Genomic DNA, 18,745 nt, shown 5'->3' on the forward strand with positions numbered 1-18,745 from the left:
ATTAATTCTGAAGTGTCACAGCAGTTTCAGTTGTTCAGAACTCTTTGTATGAGAGATTGGATTTAATTGAAGGTTAAAACTGTGTAGGAGGCCAGTTCTCTAGTCACACTGAGGTGATTGACAACAGGAACTTTTTCAGACCTTCCTTCTCAACAAAGGAAGATCTTCTGCAGAGCTTGTAGATCTCAAACACTATAAACCCTCATTTATGGATATGATGAATGGTATGCATGTGTTCTGCATATGACGAACCTTGAAGAGAAGAACTTCATACATTGGTAACTTCATAAACTCAAGGAAGAAGACCAAGTATTCCTGAAGAATAAAGTAGAAACTGTTTGGTGCTTGTCTTGACATAATTTCCACAGCACACACTGAGCTATATTGTATGTACATCTAATTAACTGGTGTTGTTTAAAATTTGTACATAAGACAAAATGTGACTTACATTCATGTAGAAGGATTTTTTATTATTATTTTTATTATTATTATTTTCAACATACAACTTCATGTCAACTACAAAAGTTGTGAAATGGTAATAAAACTATGAACTGAAGGGGGAAAAGAAACACCCCACTAACTTTGCTTCTTCTTCTTCTTTTTCCTTTAAAAAAGAATACATTTACATCAATTTCCATGACTAAAGTGAACAACATTTGATGGATCATGTAATAATAAAATGTAGCATACATTTAGGGGGAAATATTTTAAAAAAAAAGAGGAAAGAAACCAGTCCCATCAACAGCATGGAAAACCCTTCATTGTTCATTGTCAAGAGACAGAAATGAAATCTCTAGGCACAGTTTTAGGCATCATAGAGGACACAGAGAGGCAATAGGTTAGTGTGCACTGTTCTGTACAAAAATACAGTCTGAATAAATTACATTGCTAGCCATATGATTAAACTTCACTTATCAGTCATTTCATTGCATGTTTAATAATATACAGTCTACATGCTAATCCATATATTTATTTATTTATATCTCACTTATATTTCAAACACATAGATTTCTCTATATTTATTTATGTTTTTAAAATTTACATGTTAAGCTTACAAAAGCTAAACGTAGTTGTGCAAGAAATCCAAGAGAGGTGCTACATACTTGCCAGCACCGGACGGCATACTTTTAAGCTTTAAAAATACAAATATCTAGCCCTAGTTGCAACTTGGCTCTGCATGTACGTGTAAGTGTATGTGTGTGGAGGCACACACATATTTGCAAGATCAAACAATATGCGTGTCATGTAAGAATTTATCCTGTTAGTGATATAAAGCCACATACAACTTAGGTGCTAATACTTGAATACAACATTAATTATACATTAAAATGTAATCTTTCATACATATAGTCAAACACTTACGTGTTTAATTCTTTTTAGCAAGAGGTATTTCTGCTTTGCATTGCACTTACTTGTAATTCAATGCTGAAAACTTATTCTTGTTTAAATTTGTTGTTGTTGATCATAGTCCAATGCTGAAACCACCACACCACACTGGCTTGTCTTGCTTGATTTACTTATGTTTAAATAATGTATAAATGATGCATCAGAATCTGAAATTATGTGACAAAAATGGATTGGGCAGGATTTTTCTCATAATTTTTAAGGATCAATACATAAAAGATTGCTCTCTGACATTATGCCAGGAGCGGTTTTGCCATGCCCATCAGGTGTGTAAACACTCTTTTAAGAGTGATGACCATAAGGCATCAGGTCACACATGGTTTGGAGAAGGATTTGACATAAGGCCTTTTTATTGTATGCCCATTGCATCTTCATTGTTTCTCCAAAGACTGGCACAAAGACTCAAGACAACAATGTGGAATTGAATCAGGCCACATGTCTATTGCATTAACTAAGGTTGCACCAAGCACGAGTAATTTAGTCCCCAATAAATGCAGTTTGCTAACAAATTGGAAACTAGGGACTGATAAACAGTGGTCTACAAAGGAAATGGGTAACAACAGCCTGGTTCCAAACAATAGCTCAGAAAAGAAGCCATCTCTTCCACACACCCAACACAGTAACTTCTAAGGAAATGGCAATAACATCCTTCCCACACCAAAGAGTATTTGTACGTTCACTAACCCAAGGCACTCCATCCAGACTGTACTCCTTACCACAAAGGTAAAACCAGCACAGGTGTTTTAAAACCATTGTGCTTATTTCTAGTCTCCAATTTCTTGGCAGTACACTTTATTTCAGATCAAATTTTCTGTTCTCATTGCATTTTTTAGTTAATTCAATAAAGATGTGGCCTGATTTAATTCCATATTGCTGTCTCAAGACTTCACATGGGGGAAGGGGGAGGAATAAAAACACAGTCCAATCCCAAATTAATATCTATCTCATAGTGCTTCTGAAGGCCACACAATCCATTTGATCTGTGTCTTTCCCATTATAAGACTTGTCCCACATAACACCACTGGTCCAACAAATTCCTTAAATGGAAATGATCATTGCTGATGAGCAGAATATCTCACAAATGTATAGCTAGCATCTATTAATCTAAGCTCTAGCAGCTACCATTTTAGATTATTGTAATACAGCATATGTGTGAGATAAGGTACTGGTAAGGAAAAATACATGTCTCATGCCACTCAAACCACGTAAGGCTAAAATTGTTGTAACCATGACTTCAATGGAACAGAACCATCTTGTATTTGAGGTATGAATGCCACATAGTGGTATCTACAATGCAAACATTACCCACTAAGTATATATCAATGATAATGTGGTGAAATAAAAATAGGATGCAGCCAGCAGAACTGTTTCCAACTGTCAAAATTGGAGAAATTTATCCAACTGTATCCAGTTTCTATTAGAAAATATACACCTGGGCCTATTGGAATTCCTTATATTCATTAAAGTATTTGATTTATTTCTGCTATGGCTTCATGGTAACAAGTATTGAATGATAAATTTTGCAATATAAAATATATTGACTTAGTGAAATTCTACTGAATTCAGTAGGACTGATTAGGACTTGGCTGAAAGGCTACTACTTTGAAATTGCAGAGTTGTGTCATGGGCTTCTTTGGAACCACTACAAAGAATCAATAATTAAGCTTGGAGACTATGGCCCAAGAAACCTGTCCCCAAACTTCAGGATGACTGGGTCTCAACACCATCTTATAAACATTCTCCCCCTCTGGTATAACCAGTTATATTAATTCAGCAGCTGCCACTTTTTTTCCCAATGGAATCTGTAATAATGAGAATCAAGAAAATCTGTCAATGAGTGGGATGGAAAAGGCACAGGCAGCAAGTTTCTACCACACAGCTGGACAAGAGTAGGTGGACTGATGACCCTAAATTATGTCACAAAGTTAGGCATTATGTTTGTACCATTGCTTACTCCTTTGTCAGTAAAGCATTTGAGAGGAGCTATTGGTTTATCTAGCCCACTACAGTATTATCTGTTCTGGCAGCAACTCCTCCAGTGCTTTCACACTGCTAATAACTGGTGCTGCCCATGGTGAAAGGTGGGTCTTTCTTTACACAAAGACATGCTCATACAGTCTGCCTAAAGTAACCAGCATTTAATATTTTAGACTGGAGATTGTGGCAGTTGCCAACTCAGTGGCCAAATAAATATCCTTGGGCACCCCTGCAACAAATTGAAGATTTCTCTAAAAAAAATTAAAAAAAGAAAAAAATGAAGATTTCTCTCTCATCTTGACATACTTTGCCCCCTTTTAAAAATGAGCACCCAGCAGAGATGGGCAACATGTGGCCCTCAATGTGTGCTGATTGCCACTCTCATCACCAGTGACTTTTGGCTATACCACATGTGCCTTATCCAATTTAAAGAAGTGAAATGGCATTTAATTAAATACAATGTTCATTTTGTCTCTGTAGAGACTCCCAGAGATTTTCTACCATGACCAGTATCTTTCAGCTAAGAGGAAGGAAGAAGCAGGAGATAACAACATGAACAAATTGTTACCCAGTATACATCCTGTACAGAATTATCATAGGTGCATTGAATGTGGAGGTGGTTGCTACTCTTAACAATTCATACACAGCACCCAATGTTGGATGTATGGGAAGTACTAGTACCTGGAAAGCATTTTTGTGCAAACATCAGGGACCAGATTCTTTGCTGCTGTTTAAAAAAACACATGGTTTTTAGTAATATATAAATATGTATAAATATTTTCATTATTGTGTGATGCTCTGCAGAACACTTCACTTCTTGCTGCCTGTGTGATTTGCATTAATTAAATAGTTATAGCTTTGAGGTTTTAGTATTAAGAAATTATAGAAATGTATTACAGAGCAACAATATTGAGCAGCAGTTTCATCATTCTGAAGATTGTGCTCTTGGAGGACATTCATAATAAGGTACAATTTTAATTTCCATATAGCAAAAATAACTGTTTCTAAATTTGTGTATCAGAACAGTATATACCATACAAAATTATTTCAGAATAAATTGAAGATACCTAATACAGTAAACTGATGTAAACAAAAATAAATGGTGTGTTGTATATATCAATTTAAAATGTAGTCTTAAAACTAGTTTTTGCATGATTTCAAGAAGCAATAAATTAAACAATAAATGCAAATAAACTGTAAGTCAATCCATTACTGCTAAAGGAGAAAATATGACCATTTTTATACTATCCTGATAATAACATATAATTTTCATAATTATTTCCCTCCATCATCACTGTGGAAAGGATACATTAACTAGATTATCTTTTTTAAAACATCACATCTAAAGCAAACAGCAATTTTTCAATGGACACAGCTCCCAACCCATAAAAAACAATCTCTTAGTTGTGTCACAGCTAATATTTGTCTAGTTCTGGCTTCCACTGAAGCTTCATTTTTTCCCTCCTTGGAACCCACCTATCAGCATTGCTTTGAACCATGGACACATCGCTAACCAAATATCACTCAGGAAAACGACAAGAATTTTTCAGGTGAGCAACTGCAATTTGGAAATTTCATCTCAGTTTCTTCCAACTAATCTTTCCATATTTAAAACAATACAGGAGTTTTTACAATGTCTTTTATATGATCTACATCACCACTGTAGTGCCTGTGTCAAAATGAATTAATGTTTATGTTTGGCATTATGATAAATGGTGGCTTTTCCTTTCTCTGTGAACCTTAGGTTTGTACCCCTTCTCTCCTCTCCTCCTTCACTGTGACTACAATGAACAAATACAAGTTTTTACTTCAATTTTTGATAAAGCACAGTCTAGCACTTGATCCAGGCCACCGACTGTGGCTAAATTTAACTATAGTTTATTGAAATCAACCATCTCCTTCTCCAGGATTTGCAAATGGGTGGTTTTGAACAACCATATTTAAAATTAACCACAGCTTGTCAAATATGGGCTAAAAGAGGAGTTAGAGCTGAAAACATCTGATCTCTATCTTACAGCTGTTGGGTGGGTGAGAGCCTGAAAACATGAGGCTCATGGTAGCTCTTCCCATCACAAGTATTCATGATTTGGCACAATATCAAAATGTGGTAAATATCATTTTCTCTAGCTTTGCAGGAATAAAACCACAGTTCATCTTCACCTAAAATTTTAGTGGATGGCACATACATCAAGATTTAGTTCAAGCAATACAAGATGCATCACATTATAGGAAGGGACTCATTAAAATATTTCAAGCGAACTCAATACCCAGAGAAGACTCTTGAAAATTTAGATTCTTAATTAGAACACTTGCTATAGCTAATAAAGTATTAGCTTGGAATATCATATGTTTTCTGTATACTTTTATCTTCATAGTAATAACGAATAAACATCTTCTATAAAAATAGTGGGAATGTTGCTTATGAAAACTTTACCGCAGTGTTTTGAAATCAAAATATGCTCTGGAAAATGCAGTGCATGCATGTCTCTTATTCTCTTTTATTGTCTTGAAGGAGTCAACAGATTCAGTGTGATTCTTCATGTTATTTTTCCATACTTGGTTAGATCTGAGACATAGTGTCCGACCACATAATTGGAAAAATATGTTCCACATTCTGACTTCCTGATATACCACAACTGGCTGGAAAATATGGACTGCCAAATGTACAAGCTTGTGTTGCCAGGAAATTGCTGAGTGTACATATTAATTATTTATCTTCATTCTTCTCATCATCTGGTTCCTTAGATATTCATTTCAACAAGAATCTCAGAGAGCCAATACAACATGGAGGCAGAGGTTGGTGACTCACTACAGTGTTTGAATCATATGTAATATAAATAAGCTTCTACATGATTCTTGTTCCAGCAACTCCTTTGCAGGTTACAGCCAATGCAGGTAGCCTACATTTCATTCCATCTAATTTTCTCATGAACGTTGAGGCCATCCGCATCCATCAATGGTACTGATCTTTTCTTATAATGTATCAGCAGTTTCCATAGTTTGCCTATGGGCTGATCAGCAGGTGTAATTTTCAGTAATTCATTTAACAAGATGTTTAAATGCTACTTGCAGTAGTTGTAGCCAAAAGGTAAAGGTTGATAAATCAATATAGCAGACTGACACTCTACAAAAGTTCTAAAAACACCAAGTTAGAAAAGACAGAACAATCCTTGTATTATTCATTTCCTTTAAAAAAAAGGTAGCTTCCTTTAGTAGTAGTCTTCATAGTTCTTGGGGTTCAAGCAATAAAGTATGGCACCCCCAAATGAAAATATAGTTGCACCCCAGGCAAGGCCATAACCCCAGTTGAACTCATGGTATATTCTCAAATTGACTGTTTCGATGAACTTGATTGGATAAAGGACAAGGCTGCACACTTGAAGAACCACTGGGAAGAAAAAAAGAAAAAGGGAAAAAATTAAATATGAAACTTGACTCATTTTTTTTAGAAGAAATAAAACAGGAATCCACCAAGAGACTTCTGCATGGTCATTTTCTGTAGACTTTAGTTCCAGTGGTGACTGGCAGCTCCCATGTTGGTGGGGAAGTGAATCCACTCTGGATTTTATATCAGACTTTAAAGGCACTATCCAAAGTGGTGACTCCTATCCCTAAATCAGCTTCAGCACCATGCATAGCTTAAGTCTGGATTGAAAACCAAGGTTGATTCACTCTCCCACTTACATGGGATCCACTAGCCTCCACTGATTAGAACCATACCATATGTTTAGAAATATCATACACAGCATTTCCTGAATTCTGTGAGGGAATTACATAATGTTGGCATACAAAAATTACTCCCAATGAAGTAAAGGGCTACAGTCCTGCCCAATACTGTTATTGTGCTAGTTATTTTTTATTTTTAAATATGCCATGCCTTTGCTCAACAAGCCCAGTGTCATTAATGGTATGTTAAAACATCATAAGCTGAAGCATAAGAAGTTTTACAGAAAAATTTGACAGCAACAATAAACACAAAAAAGCATCCATAAAACTAATGCAATCCCCAGTATTTTTGCTTAGTCATGTATTAGATGAAAACTGATGGGAAATAGTTCTTAACAACTGTACAAAAATAATAATATGTTACAGCTGAAGCTGCAAATAGTAAGCTTCTTAAAGGCCCCCCCCCTCTTTTTTCTTTTTTTCTTTTTCCTATAAAATAACATATTTGCCACTTCAGGTGATAATAGGGTTGTTCATGCAGCTTGATGGTATCTTGTTTTTATTTCCCAACAAAAACCCAATGGGAATCATGCTGGATTAAGATACCATTGAAGTAGCATCATTCTTGAAGTATTGTAAAATGGCTGCAAAAACTTCAAGAAAAAATGGGATCAGAGAAAAGGGAAATTACCTTCTGTCACTTCATATGAAAGGTAGTAATAACCCCCATGAAAAATTCTCAAATGTATTTCCAACAAAATGCTAAAATAAAAAAAGGGAATCAAGAAAAAAAGAAAAAAGCAACACAATAAATAAAAACAGTTACATCTCAGGATTGAAAATCTCTTTTAAAATGTTGTAACCATTTATCCCCTCAAGGCATAGTCTACCAGTTATATGTATAGTCTTATTGAAATGACAGCTGCACAAGTATGCAGTGATAATAACTTCATATTGAGTTGTATTTATTTCAACAAAGTTTTGACAGAGGTCCTAGTGGAATGAGTAGGCCATGCAAATAATATCATCCAGATTATATTTGATCCATGCTCTAGCAGCTACCATTTTAGCCTATTGTAATGCAGCATATCTAGTCCACAGGAATAAAGTAATGCAAATATAATCCATTATATATAGGAAAAAATAATGCCATATTATGTTAAGGTTCTAAAGCAGGGTTGGGAAACCTATGGCTCTCCAGATTCTGGCAAACTGGCAACTGCACTGGCATCTCATTGGAAGTGTAGAACCTTTGGGACAGTATCTATGTGTTAAATTTCATATATAATTTTTTTATTGTTGCTAAAACTAAATTGGGACTTAAACTGTGATTGTGATTGCAATATTCAATTATAACTGACCCCATAAAACCCAGAAAGAGGGACAAAAGCCAACACCAAAGTGCATTTTGATATTAAAATACAATTAAATAGGGTACAGTGTTATAACAGCCAATTAAAAATAATTTAAACCCATTTAAAAGTGCTTCAGAGAACAAAATGAAATAGCACAACACCTCTCTCCTTAAAACACTTTCTGCAGCAGCTAATTAATTACTCAAAGTATGCCTGAATAAAATGTTCTGTGCCCAATGAGGACAATAAGGAAGAGACCAAACCAGTTTCCCTTGGAAGGGAATTCCACATTTTGGAAGCAGTCACTGGGAAGGCCCTTCTTTCTGTGCTCTTCAAATATGCAGGACTGAGATTAATTCCTCCCCCAAAGAACTCATATGGGAAGACCGGGTTCTTCAGATAGGTCTGGCCTTGAGTTATGTTTTTAATAGAACAAAACCAAAAAGAAAATTAATCCTTTTTTTTTACAGACTACTCTTTGTTAATTATAGCGGCACACAGATGACTAAGCTAATGGTGTCTATATATAGATCATAATGGACTAAAAAAAAAAGTTAATGATGAAATGTAATCCAGGAAAGCTCATTTATCTTGTCTGACTCTCTGTGATAAGTAATATTAATTAGGAGCTAATTATAACAGAATTCAGATGGAATTGTGTATTAGATACATATAGGCTCCGAGGCTAATCATGATTATTATTTGCCATTTTTTTGGAAATTTTCTATGCAATATAAAGAAAGTGACATAATAATTCACAATGTTAAGATACATGTTTTCAGCAGAGATTTTCTTTCATTTACGATCAAAAACCAAAACTGTGCCATTCAAAGTTTTAATATACAAGTTTATGTAACCACCCCAAGGCAAAGTTTAAAAATAATTTGAAGGCAGAAGAAACAGTATGAAGTAGCAGGCAGACTATTGGTTCTGGATCTAAAACAACTAAGTTGTCCACAACCATGAAACTCAAGTGGCACAGCTATAATTGGAGTTGTGAGTAACATCTTTGAAAGGACATCATGACTATCTTTATTCAAAATGAGAAAAAACCAAATTAGTAGCAAATAATGATTGTGTTTTAATCTAGACTCGATTAGGAAGTCATCTGAACCTCAATAAAAATCACAGTATTATTATTATTATTAACTTTTATTTATAAAGCGCTGTAAATTTACACAGCATTGTACATACAATCTTTTAGTTAGACTGTTCCCTGCCCTCAGGCTTACAATCTAAGAAGTAGATTGAATTCAACTATTAAACCAGTAATGGTGAACCTTTTAGGGACCGAGTGCCCAAACTCAAAGGTGTTCTAGCATTGGATGTTACCTGGTGCCAGAAGCGGAATGTCTTGGGGGGATCGGACTTATGGGGGGGCAGGACTTCCACCCTCTGTGCATGGGAGTTCCACTTACTGGGAGTGGGACTTCTGAGGGTGGGACTTCCCCAAGAGACAGCTGAAGGCCCAGGAGAGTGGGGGGAAGAGGAGAGACAGGATGCCCTCCCGTCTTTCAGTGTGCCCTCCAAAGTGGCTTCACGTGCCAGAGAGGGCACACATGCCATAGGTTCACCAACACGGTATTAGACCAACCTAAAATAGAATCAAGTCAACAAATATATCACATAACAAAAGAGGATCTAATAAACAATTATAAAGGTTGAGCCTCCCTTATCTGAACTGTTTGGGACCAGAAGTGTTTTGGCTATTTTCAGATTTTGGATTATTTGCATATACATAATGAGATATCTTGGAGATGGGACCCAAATCTAAATACAGTTGACCCTCCTTATCCACTGATATTTTATCCATGGATTCAAGCATCCATGCTTGAAAATATTCAAAAAAGGTATAAATTCCAAATAGCAAACCTTGATATTCCATTTTATATAAAGGACAGCATTTTGCTCTGCCATTATATTTAATGGGACTTGAGCACCCATGAATTTTGTCATCCACGGGGGATCCTGGAACCAGACCCCAGTAGATAACTAGGTCCCACTGTATGAAATTCATTTATATTTCATACATACCTTATTCACATAGCCTGAAGGTAATTTTATACACAATATTTTCAATAATTTTATATGTGAAACAATTTTTGTATATACTGAACCATCAGAAAGCAACAGTGTCACTATTTCAGGCACGCATGTGAACAATTTTGTACAGTGGACCCTTGTTATACACTGGGGTTTGGTTCCAAGATCCCCCATGGATAACAAAATCCATGGATGCTCAAGTCTCATTAAATATAATGACATAGCAAAATGATGTCCCTTATAAAAATTGGAAAATCAAGGTTTGATATTTGAAATTTATACTTTTTTTGAACATTTTCAAACCATGGATGCTTGAATCCGTGTATAAAAAAATCCATGTATAAGAAGGGCCAGCTGTATTTTAGTGTATTTCAGATGTCTGAATTCCGGATAAGGGATACTTAACTTGCATACGTTTTATTGTTCAATATGTTCAGTATCTCTCAGGCACTTTCAATACTACTGATTGGTATATATATTCAAGCTGATTTTCTATGTTAGGTATTTGGAGCACTAGCTTAAAATGGCTTTGTTGTTCCCTTAGTGCAGGATGCAGAATGTGATGCTAGGAGAATTCAGACCCTTTTCTTCTGAGAAAGGTCTAGATTAACTGGATGATAGTATCTGACTAACTGGCTGATAGGGTTGGCAACTACCCACAATTCAGGGTCATGTATATCCATCACTGGCAGTTGGAAGGCTGCATCCAAATCCAAGTCCGCACCCCATTCCAATTCTTATTTCAAAAAAAAAAAAACCATCAAAATGCTCCCTTGCTTCCTCTAGGGGGTTCTCTCTTGGTCGTTTTAAGCCTTTTTCAAATGAAAGTAAACTGGAAGTCATTTCTGGTTTTGAAAAGAAGAAGTCTCTCCCATTCCTAAAGCAGCTGAGGTGAAGGTACGGTGCTCTATATCCTGAGAAGGCAAGGGGGCTTTGGGTAAAAAAAAAAAAATGGTGACTTGTTTGGGGCTTCAGAAATGTCCTGGTGGCTGCATACATCATGCAAGACACTTTCCTCACCCTCTCTGTAGTTCAATGAAGAATAGACAGTTCATGTTGTAAAGTGAATCAAGCAGATCAATTTATTTTGTAGAAATGGCTATGCTTGCAGTTTTGAAACTTGGGGAGGATCATGACATGGCATTAAACCTGAAATTTCAGGGACAATTCTGGCAATGAGAAATGTTTCTGAAAAATGCCAAGGAGAAGTGTGGTTTTTCCCTACCTGTCTACTAGTCTGTCTACTGTCATTCATGTCTTGCTAACCATCAAATTGGATTACTGCAATGCACTCTTCACAAGCTGCTCTTGAAAATGATGTGAATAGCTGAACTGCTTCAATGAATGTACTTGCTTGTTTATGTGCCTGCATGATGCCTTATGCCAGGGGTAGGCAACCCTTTTGAGCCAGGGGCCGGGTTGCTGTCCCTCAGACAACTGGGGGGCCGAAGCCAAAAAATAAATAATTAAATAATTTTTAAAAATTAAATAAATAAATAAACCGGGACAAATGTAGGGCAAAATTTTCAAATGGAGGGCACTTTTTAAATAAAAAATGGAGGACACGCGAAAAAATTTGCTGATTTTTTAAAAAATGTTAAGATAAATGCATGTTTCTGAGGCTTCTATAGACAATAGCCCCCCTTGCCCCTGCATGCGAGAGGCCAAAGGCCCCGGCGGCAATCGGCGGCAGGACCGGGCTGGGGCCGGTCCCAAGGCCTCGCTGGGCCGCATCCGGCCCGCGGGCCGCAGGTTGCCTACCCCTGCCTTATGCCAACTCCATGAATTTCATAGGATATTCTTAACTGAAGAATACTCAGAGGTGGTTTTGTCAGATCCCACCATTGAAATATAGTGTACAGCACCTGGCATTCATGGGCAGCCTCCTATCCATGTACTAACCAGAGCTGACCTTGCTTAGCTTCCAAGATCAGATGGGATCTGGTCCCTTTAGGGCATTTAAGGGGAGAAGTAGACTGTCCCTTTGCATCGGCTTGGGGACAGCATCTAAGCATGCCGTTTAGATGCCGTACACTCTGACACCACCCTCATGCCACTGGGAAGCCACATGGCTGACTGCACATGTGCCCGATTCATGGCATTTCAGTGGCGTGGCATTTACATGTGCCACAGAAAAGCCAAAAAGCCACTACCATGGCAGAAAGGGCAGCTTTTTTCCACCGCAAATAGGAGTAGATTTTTTTCTGCTCCTATTTGAGATGGAAGAGGGCCTGATTGGGGCTGTGGCATGCAATGGCCACAGCCCCAATCTGGCTCTCATCGGGGCAATCAGTTTTACCCCTCAGTTAGATACTTGCTTGGTTACTGGTCATTTTCTGGGCAAAAAATAATCCTAACACTTGAGAAATCTGGTCAGAAAATAAAATATGATGATGATAATTTTGTACAGTTTTTGCTCAATATTCACACATCCTGAAGTGTTTCTACTCAGAAATTCTCTTGCAAACAGTGGGAGGGTATTTTGCAAAAGATTGAATTTTAGCATTAAAAGCCATGAATTCCTAGAAGAAAAGCATGTGTGCATCTGCAAAGAATAATTCCCTGAAACACTTCTGGATGTATGAATAGCAGATGTGAACTTCACAAAAATATTTGCAGAATCTTTTATTCTCAACTGCAAGGACAAAATCATCAAATATTTATATCCCTGCTCATGGATCCAAATTGGTGTGAACCTAATATGCCTATTTTAAAACATATTCATTGGCTACCAATTTGTTTCTGGACCCAATTCAAGCTACACCTCTGGCTAAGTGGGCTGTGTCTGAGACTTGAAGGGCTACAGCGCACTTTAGAGCATTATCCCTATCTCTGCCACATAGCTGAATCATTAAAATTTTGTTTTTGAAAAATCACCAAAAAGTTCTCCCACATCCTGTAGGGGGGAATTTCACAGTATTTGAGGGATCCTGGATTGTTTTAAGAAATTAAAATGGAAGTCAACTTCTCTTTTACTTCCTTTGGGGGTAATGTGCTTCACCTGAGCTTAAAATATGACCATGTTGTTCCCCATCTCCTTAGAAGGGAGGCAAGGGAGTCCTGGGGGCTCAAAATGATATTGGGGACCACATGAGCTCATTGACTATACTTTCCATATTCCTGGTTTAGGGTATCTCAGAGACTGCCTTTTCCATATGTTTCTTGTGAAAAACTGAGATCTTTTAACAAATCTCTGCTATAGTTTCCATCTTTCTTGGATGTAAAACTATAATCAGCCAGACATGGTCCCAGTATAATCAAATGCCCATTCCCAATCTCTCTCTCTCTCTCTCTCTCTCTCTCTATATATATATATATATATATATATATATATATATATATATATTAAAAACCAGGCTTTGGGGATTTGAATCTTTTATAGGCCCAGGATAGATGCCCTTTTGTGGCATCAGCATACCTAGGGTTAGGGACCACGTGCAACCGCATGGTCCCTAACCCTAGCACATACTGTCGGTGCTGTAATGGCAGTGCCCCGTGTACACAGGCACCACCATTATGACATAACAGATGCATAGCATCTGCACGTCACATTGGTGCACTCAGATGTAACTAGCACAGCAGAAAAGAACCCGCTTTTTGCAGGTTCTTTTTCCTGCGGAGGGAAGCCACGTAGTTTGTCGGCTGCGGCTTCCCTTCAGAAGAAAAAAGGCCGCCGCCAGCCCGGACATTTTCACAGGTATGTACCGGGTCATAGTTTTCTTTGTAGCATTATTTTGAGATTGTTGGGTTTTTTGCTGTCTTTCTGATTTAAGTTTAAGTTTTTGGAAACTCTACGTTAGTTTGATTGTATGATATAAATCTGTTTAGGAAATGTGTGGTTGAAAACCAATATATAAATATAGAAATCAAATTTTAAAAGGGGTTGATGACTTACTTTTGTTAACTGTACCTAGGCAGCAATACAGGCCTTAATTGCTATTCATAGATGCCTTCAGATATGCTGTAATGCATCCTTCATATGCTTGTGACTTTTGTGTTATTTCTGCCTACTCTGGACTATTTTTAGAATCAAACAACAGGAATACCCAAGAGAAACAGGAAAAAAAGAATGAAAATGTGACCATGCTCATATTACTGACCTATCATTCTGCTTAAAGACTATTACATTATTACCAGTACTTGCTTGTTCTCCCACACATTCCCATTGTGGGCTCTTTTATTTAATAGTTCTCTTCATTACCCACACAAGCAGATGCCCCTATTCAAATGATACCCTTATTCAGTTTTATGGTGTACTTTAAAGTAGTTGATGGTCTACCTTCATTTTTTTAAAATCACTATTGCACCAACCACACTATTCACTGCAGAGATATCTTCAGCTGCTAATTCTAAAAAATAAAAAAATAGGAGTACAATAATGTTCTCCTGAAATTCAGGCTAGAAGGGGAGGATTGAGTTTACTGAAGAGTTCATGTGGCAGTATTCAATACACTGGATCCTAAGATAATTTAGCTTAAGGAGGCTCCTAGAAGAAATGTTTCCCATTCTGTCTTCCACTGTTTATAACCACTTGAAATTCCTGAAAAATCCTTGCTGGATAGTCAGAAGCACTGCTGCATAGTATGAGATGGGATGCAGCAATCTGCAGGGCCAAGACTAGTCCACATATTACACACCATGATGTAGTTGCCTCAAGCAGCAGCTAAAGGGACAGGCAAACAAGTTGTTGGAGGACAGGGATATAGGCCATGCAATTTGCCCTGCATCCTGCTGCATTCTGGTGCAATGTAAGAAGCATTTCCACTACCATTACAGAAGAATGGTTCAACTGCCAACCCAGCCAGCTTTTGTAGATTGGAGAGTGGGAAGCCTTATTCTTTGCCTCAGACAGCAAAATGCTTTGGATTGGTACAAGGTAGTGTTGGTTTGGGAATAAATGAGAAACTTTCCATTTGTGAATTTCTTTCAGTTCACTTATCTTAGGCTCCAAGCCAATGAAGGGATCAAATATAATAAAATATTACCTCTCCTTCTGCTAGACTTTATACATAGCTGGCATTAGTAACATCTAGGTGCTTTTTAAATTGCCTGGAGAAAAAAATTCAGAAATTTGGGAAGCATTCAATGTGGATTACCCCCAAATACAATTTCTCCCTACTCACAAGATACAAAAAGAAACAAAAAGACAGTTGTGCTTTCTCCCTACTGAAAGACAAGAGAACTTGAACAGGAGCTTTTTAAAATACAGCACACACACCTACAATTTAGTAATGCAACCACTGGCATCTAACAGCTTTCTCATACAAGGCCCCACAGTTTTTGTGCATATAAGTAGCAGTCTTAAGCAAGTCTACCATCCTATCATTTCTGAGTCCTTCTAGATATCAAAGAAGCTTTCAGCCTGCTTATCCTTAGAACTTAATGTGATCTCTATGTCATAATAATAATAATAATAATAATAATAATAATAAAATTTTATTTCTATACCGCCCTTCTAGAAATCAGGGCGGTGTACAACAAGCAATCCATACAATCAAACATATTAAAATACATTAAAAACATTACAATAAAAACAAGCAAACTCATGCCAGCTCAACCAGCTGACGAAGGAGGGGAGAGAGAGTATACTGGGGGGGTAGAGTCAGGGGTAGGCCCGCTCGAAAAGATATGTCTTCAACCCATTCTTAAATTGGGCCAGGGAGGTGGCCAAGCAGAGCTCGGCGGGCAGCGAGTTCCAGAGGTTGGGGGCCGAGGTGGTAAAGACCCTCCTGGTGGTAGTAACTAATCTGACCTCTGGAATTCTTAATAATTGCTGCCCAGTTGATCTGAGTATGCAGGGCGGATTGTACAGAGAGAGGCGGTCCTCCAAGTACCCTGGGCCCAAGCCATTTAGGGCTTTATAGGTACTAACCAACACCTTGTATTGCGCCCGGAAGCGAATAGGCAGCCAATGAAGGTCTTTAAGCACAGGTGTTATGTGACTGGCCCTGGAAGTACCAGTGACCAGTCGTGCTGCCATATTCTGCACTAATTGCAGCTTCCGGGTATGGTACAAGGGTTGCCCCATGTAGAGCGTGTTGCAGAAGTCCAATCGAGAGGTTACCAGAGAGTGTACTACAGTTTCAAGGTCCCTCCGGTCCAGGTAGGGACGCAGCTGGCGTATCAGCCAAAGCTGATAACAGGTGCTCCTGACCGTCGCATCCACCTGAGAAGTAAGATGGAGCAACGAGTCAATAAGCATCCCCATACTGTGTACTGAGTCCTTCACAGGAAGCGTGATCCCGTTCAGGACAGGTGGAACCACCGCCATCCCCGGGCCAGGAGAACCTATCACGAGCACTTCCGTTTTCTCCGGATTCAGGCTGAGTCTGTTTTCCCTCATCCAGCCCATTACCGATTCCAGACAGGTCATGAGAGGAGAGATGCCATCCCTGGTCACTGCATCAGTCGGAGACATAGAGAAAATTATTTGGGTGTCATCAGCGTACTGATAACCCCGCGCCCCATGACTCCGGATGATCTCTCCCAGCGGTTTCATGTAAATGTTAAAAAGCATGGGAGACAGAATGGCTCCTTGAGGAACCCCAGATGTAAGGGCCCTCTTGTCGGAGCACACGTCCCCCAGCTGCACCATCTGGAACCTCCCGGAGAGGTAGCATTGGAACCACTGGAGTGCAGTGCCCCTGATTCCCACCTCTACCAGGCGCTCCAGAAGGATACCATGGTCTATGGTATCGAAAGCCGCTGAGATGTCCAAGAGCACTAACAGGGACACGCTACCCCTGTCTATGCTCAGACAGAGATCATCGACCAAGGCGACCATGGCAGTCTCAACCCCGTAACCCGCCTGAAAACTGGTTTGAAATGGGTTTAGATAATCCGTTTCATCCAAGATCGATTGAAGCTGGATTGCAACCGCCCTCTCGATCACCTTCCCCAAAAATGGTAGCAGCGAGACTGACCGATAATTGTTGTGCAACAGGGGGTCGAGGGAGGGCTTTTTTAACAAAGGTTTTACGACGGCCAATTTCAAACTAGCTGGAAATTGCCCTTCCCTCTAGGATGTATTAATAATCCGGTGTAACATTGCAGTTACCACCGGTCCCCCCTGAGCTGCTAACCACGAGGGACAGGGATCGAGAGAGCAGATTGTCTTCCTAACACTTCTAAGGATCTTGTCCACATCCTCAGTACTAACAGGCTCAAACTGATCCAGTACAATCGAGTCCACGGAAGCTCTGGATGCCTCTACTCTGGACTCTGCTCTAATGCTGGTATCAAGACCTTCACTTATCCGAGAGGTTTTATCCACGAAGAAGTTGTTAAATTGGTCACAGCAGGCCTTAGAAGGTTCAAGGATCTGGTTCGGGGCAGGAGGGAGCTGAGTTAGCTCCCTCACTACCCTGAACAACTCTGCTGGACGCGACTCCGCGGACGCGACACGTGCAGCATAGAACGAATTCTTAGCTGCACGTATCGCCTCTCCGTAGTCCTCCAAAAGATGGTCTAGGAGAGCCTTGTCGGGTAAGCGCTGGTGTTTCCGCCAGACGTGTTCTAGCCGTCGCAGCACCCGCTTCCTTGCCCGGAGATCTTCCGTATACCAGGGCTTCTTTTTGGAAGCAGGCCTGAGAGGACGCTTGGGAGCGATGCTGTGTATAGCCCTGGAGAAATCAATGTCCCAGATGTTGGTCAGGGCATCAACAGTATCGCCGTCATTTCCAACCATATACCCCTCTAGGGCTTCCTGGAACCTTTCGGGTTCCATCAGCCTTCGAGGGTGGACCATTCTAATAGGTCCGCCACCCCCAGGAGGGATCTGGGTAGATGCCTTGATTTTTGCCTCCACCAGGAAATGATCCGTCCATGACAGAGCGGAAATATTAGTAATTTCCACCCACGGAATTTCCATTTCCGTACAAAAGACCAAATCAAGTGTATTACTCGCAGAATGCGTCGGACCCAAGACCAATTGAGACAGGCCCATGGCTGTCATGGTATCCATGAATTCCCGAGCCGCACCGGATGGAACATAGTTGGCCGCGAAGGGGATGTTGAAATCTCCCAGGACCAGAAGCCTGGGGGACTCCAGCATCAGCTCCGAGACCAACTGTGTCAGCTCGTTAAGGGAGTCTGTTAGCGCACGGGGTGGCCGATAGACCAACAGAATCCCTAGACTGTCCTTGGCCCTCAGGGTCAGGTAAATACACTCGATATAGGAAGTTTGACGAACATGGTTCCTGGTTAAAGACAAGGTGTTCTTATGCACCAAGGCAACACCCCCCCCCCGCCCACCTAACCTGGTCTGGTCCTTCACTGAGTACCCGGCAGGTAGGGCCTGA

At 39.3% G+C, this 18,745-nt stretch overlaps 1 protein-coding gene across 1 annotated transcript in view; it reads right to left on the minus strand.

The window, feature by feature from the left end:
• Nucleotides 1-733: 733 nt before the first annotated feature.
• Nucleotides 734-18,745, minus strand: part of LOC149319487 (transmembrane protein 47-like) — a 51,005-nt gene continuing 32,993 nt past the window's right edge. Inside the window, exon 3 of the mRNA XM_089511820.1 lies at nt 734-6,769. Coding sequence (XP_089367946.1) covers nt 6,591-6,769 — 179 coding nt within the window. The 3' untranslated portion in view covers nt 734-6,590. The remainder of the gene's footprint in view (nt 6,770-18,745) is intronic.

The sequence above is a fragment of the Sceloporus occidentalis genome, unplaced genomic scaffold (assembly GCF_023333645.1).
Source record: "Sceloporus occidentalis isolate IW3139 unplaced genomic scaffold, rSceOcc1.0.p SCAF_2, whole genome shotgun sequence".
NCBI classification, from domain to species: Eukaryota; Metazoa; Chordata; class Lepidosauria; order Squamata; family Phrynosomatidae; genus Sceloporus; species Sceloporus occidentalis.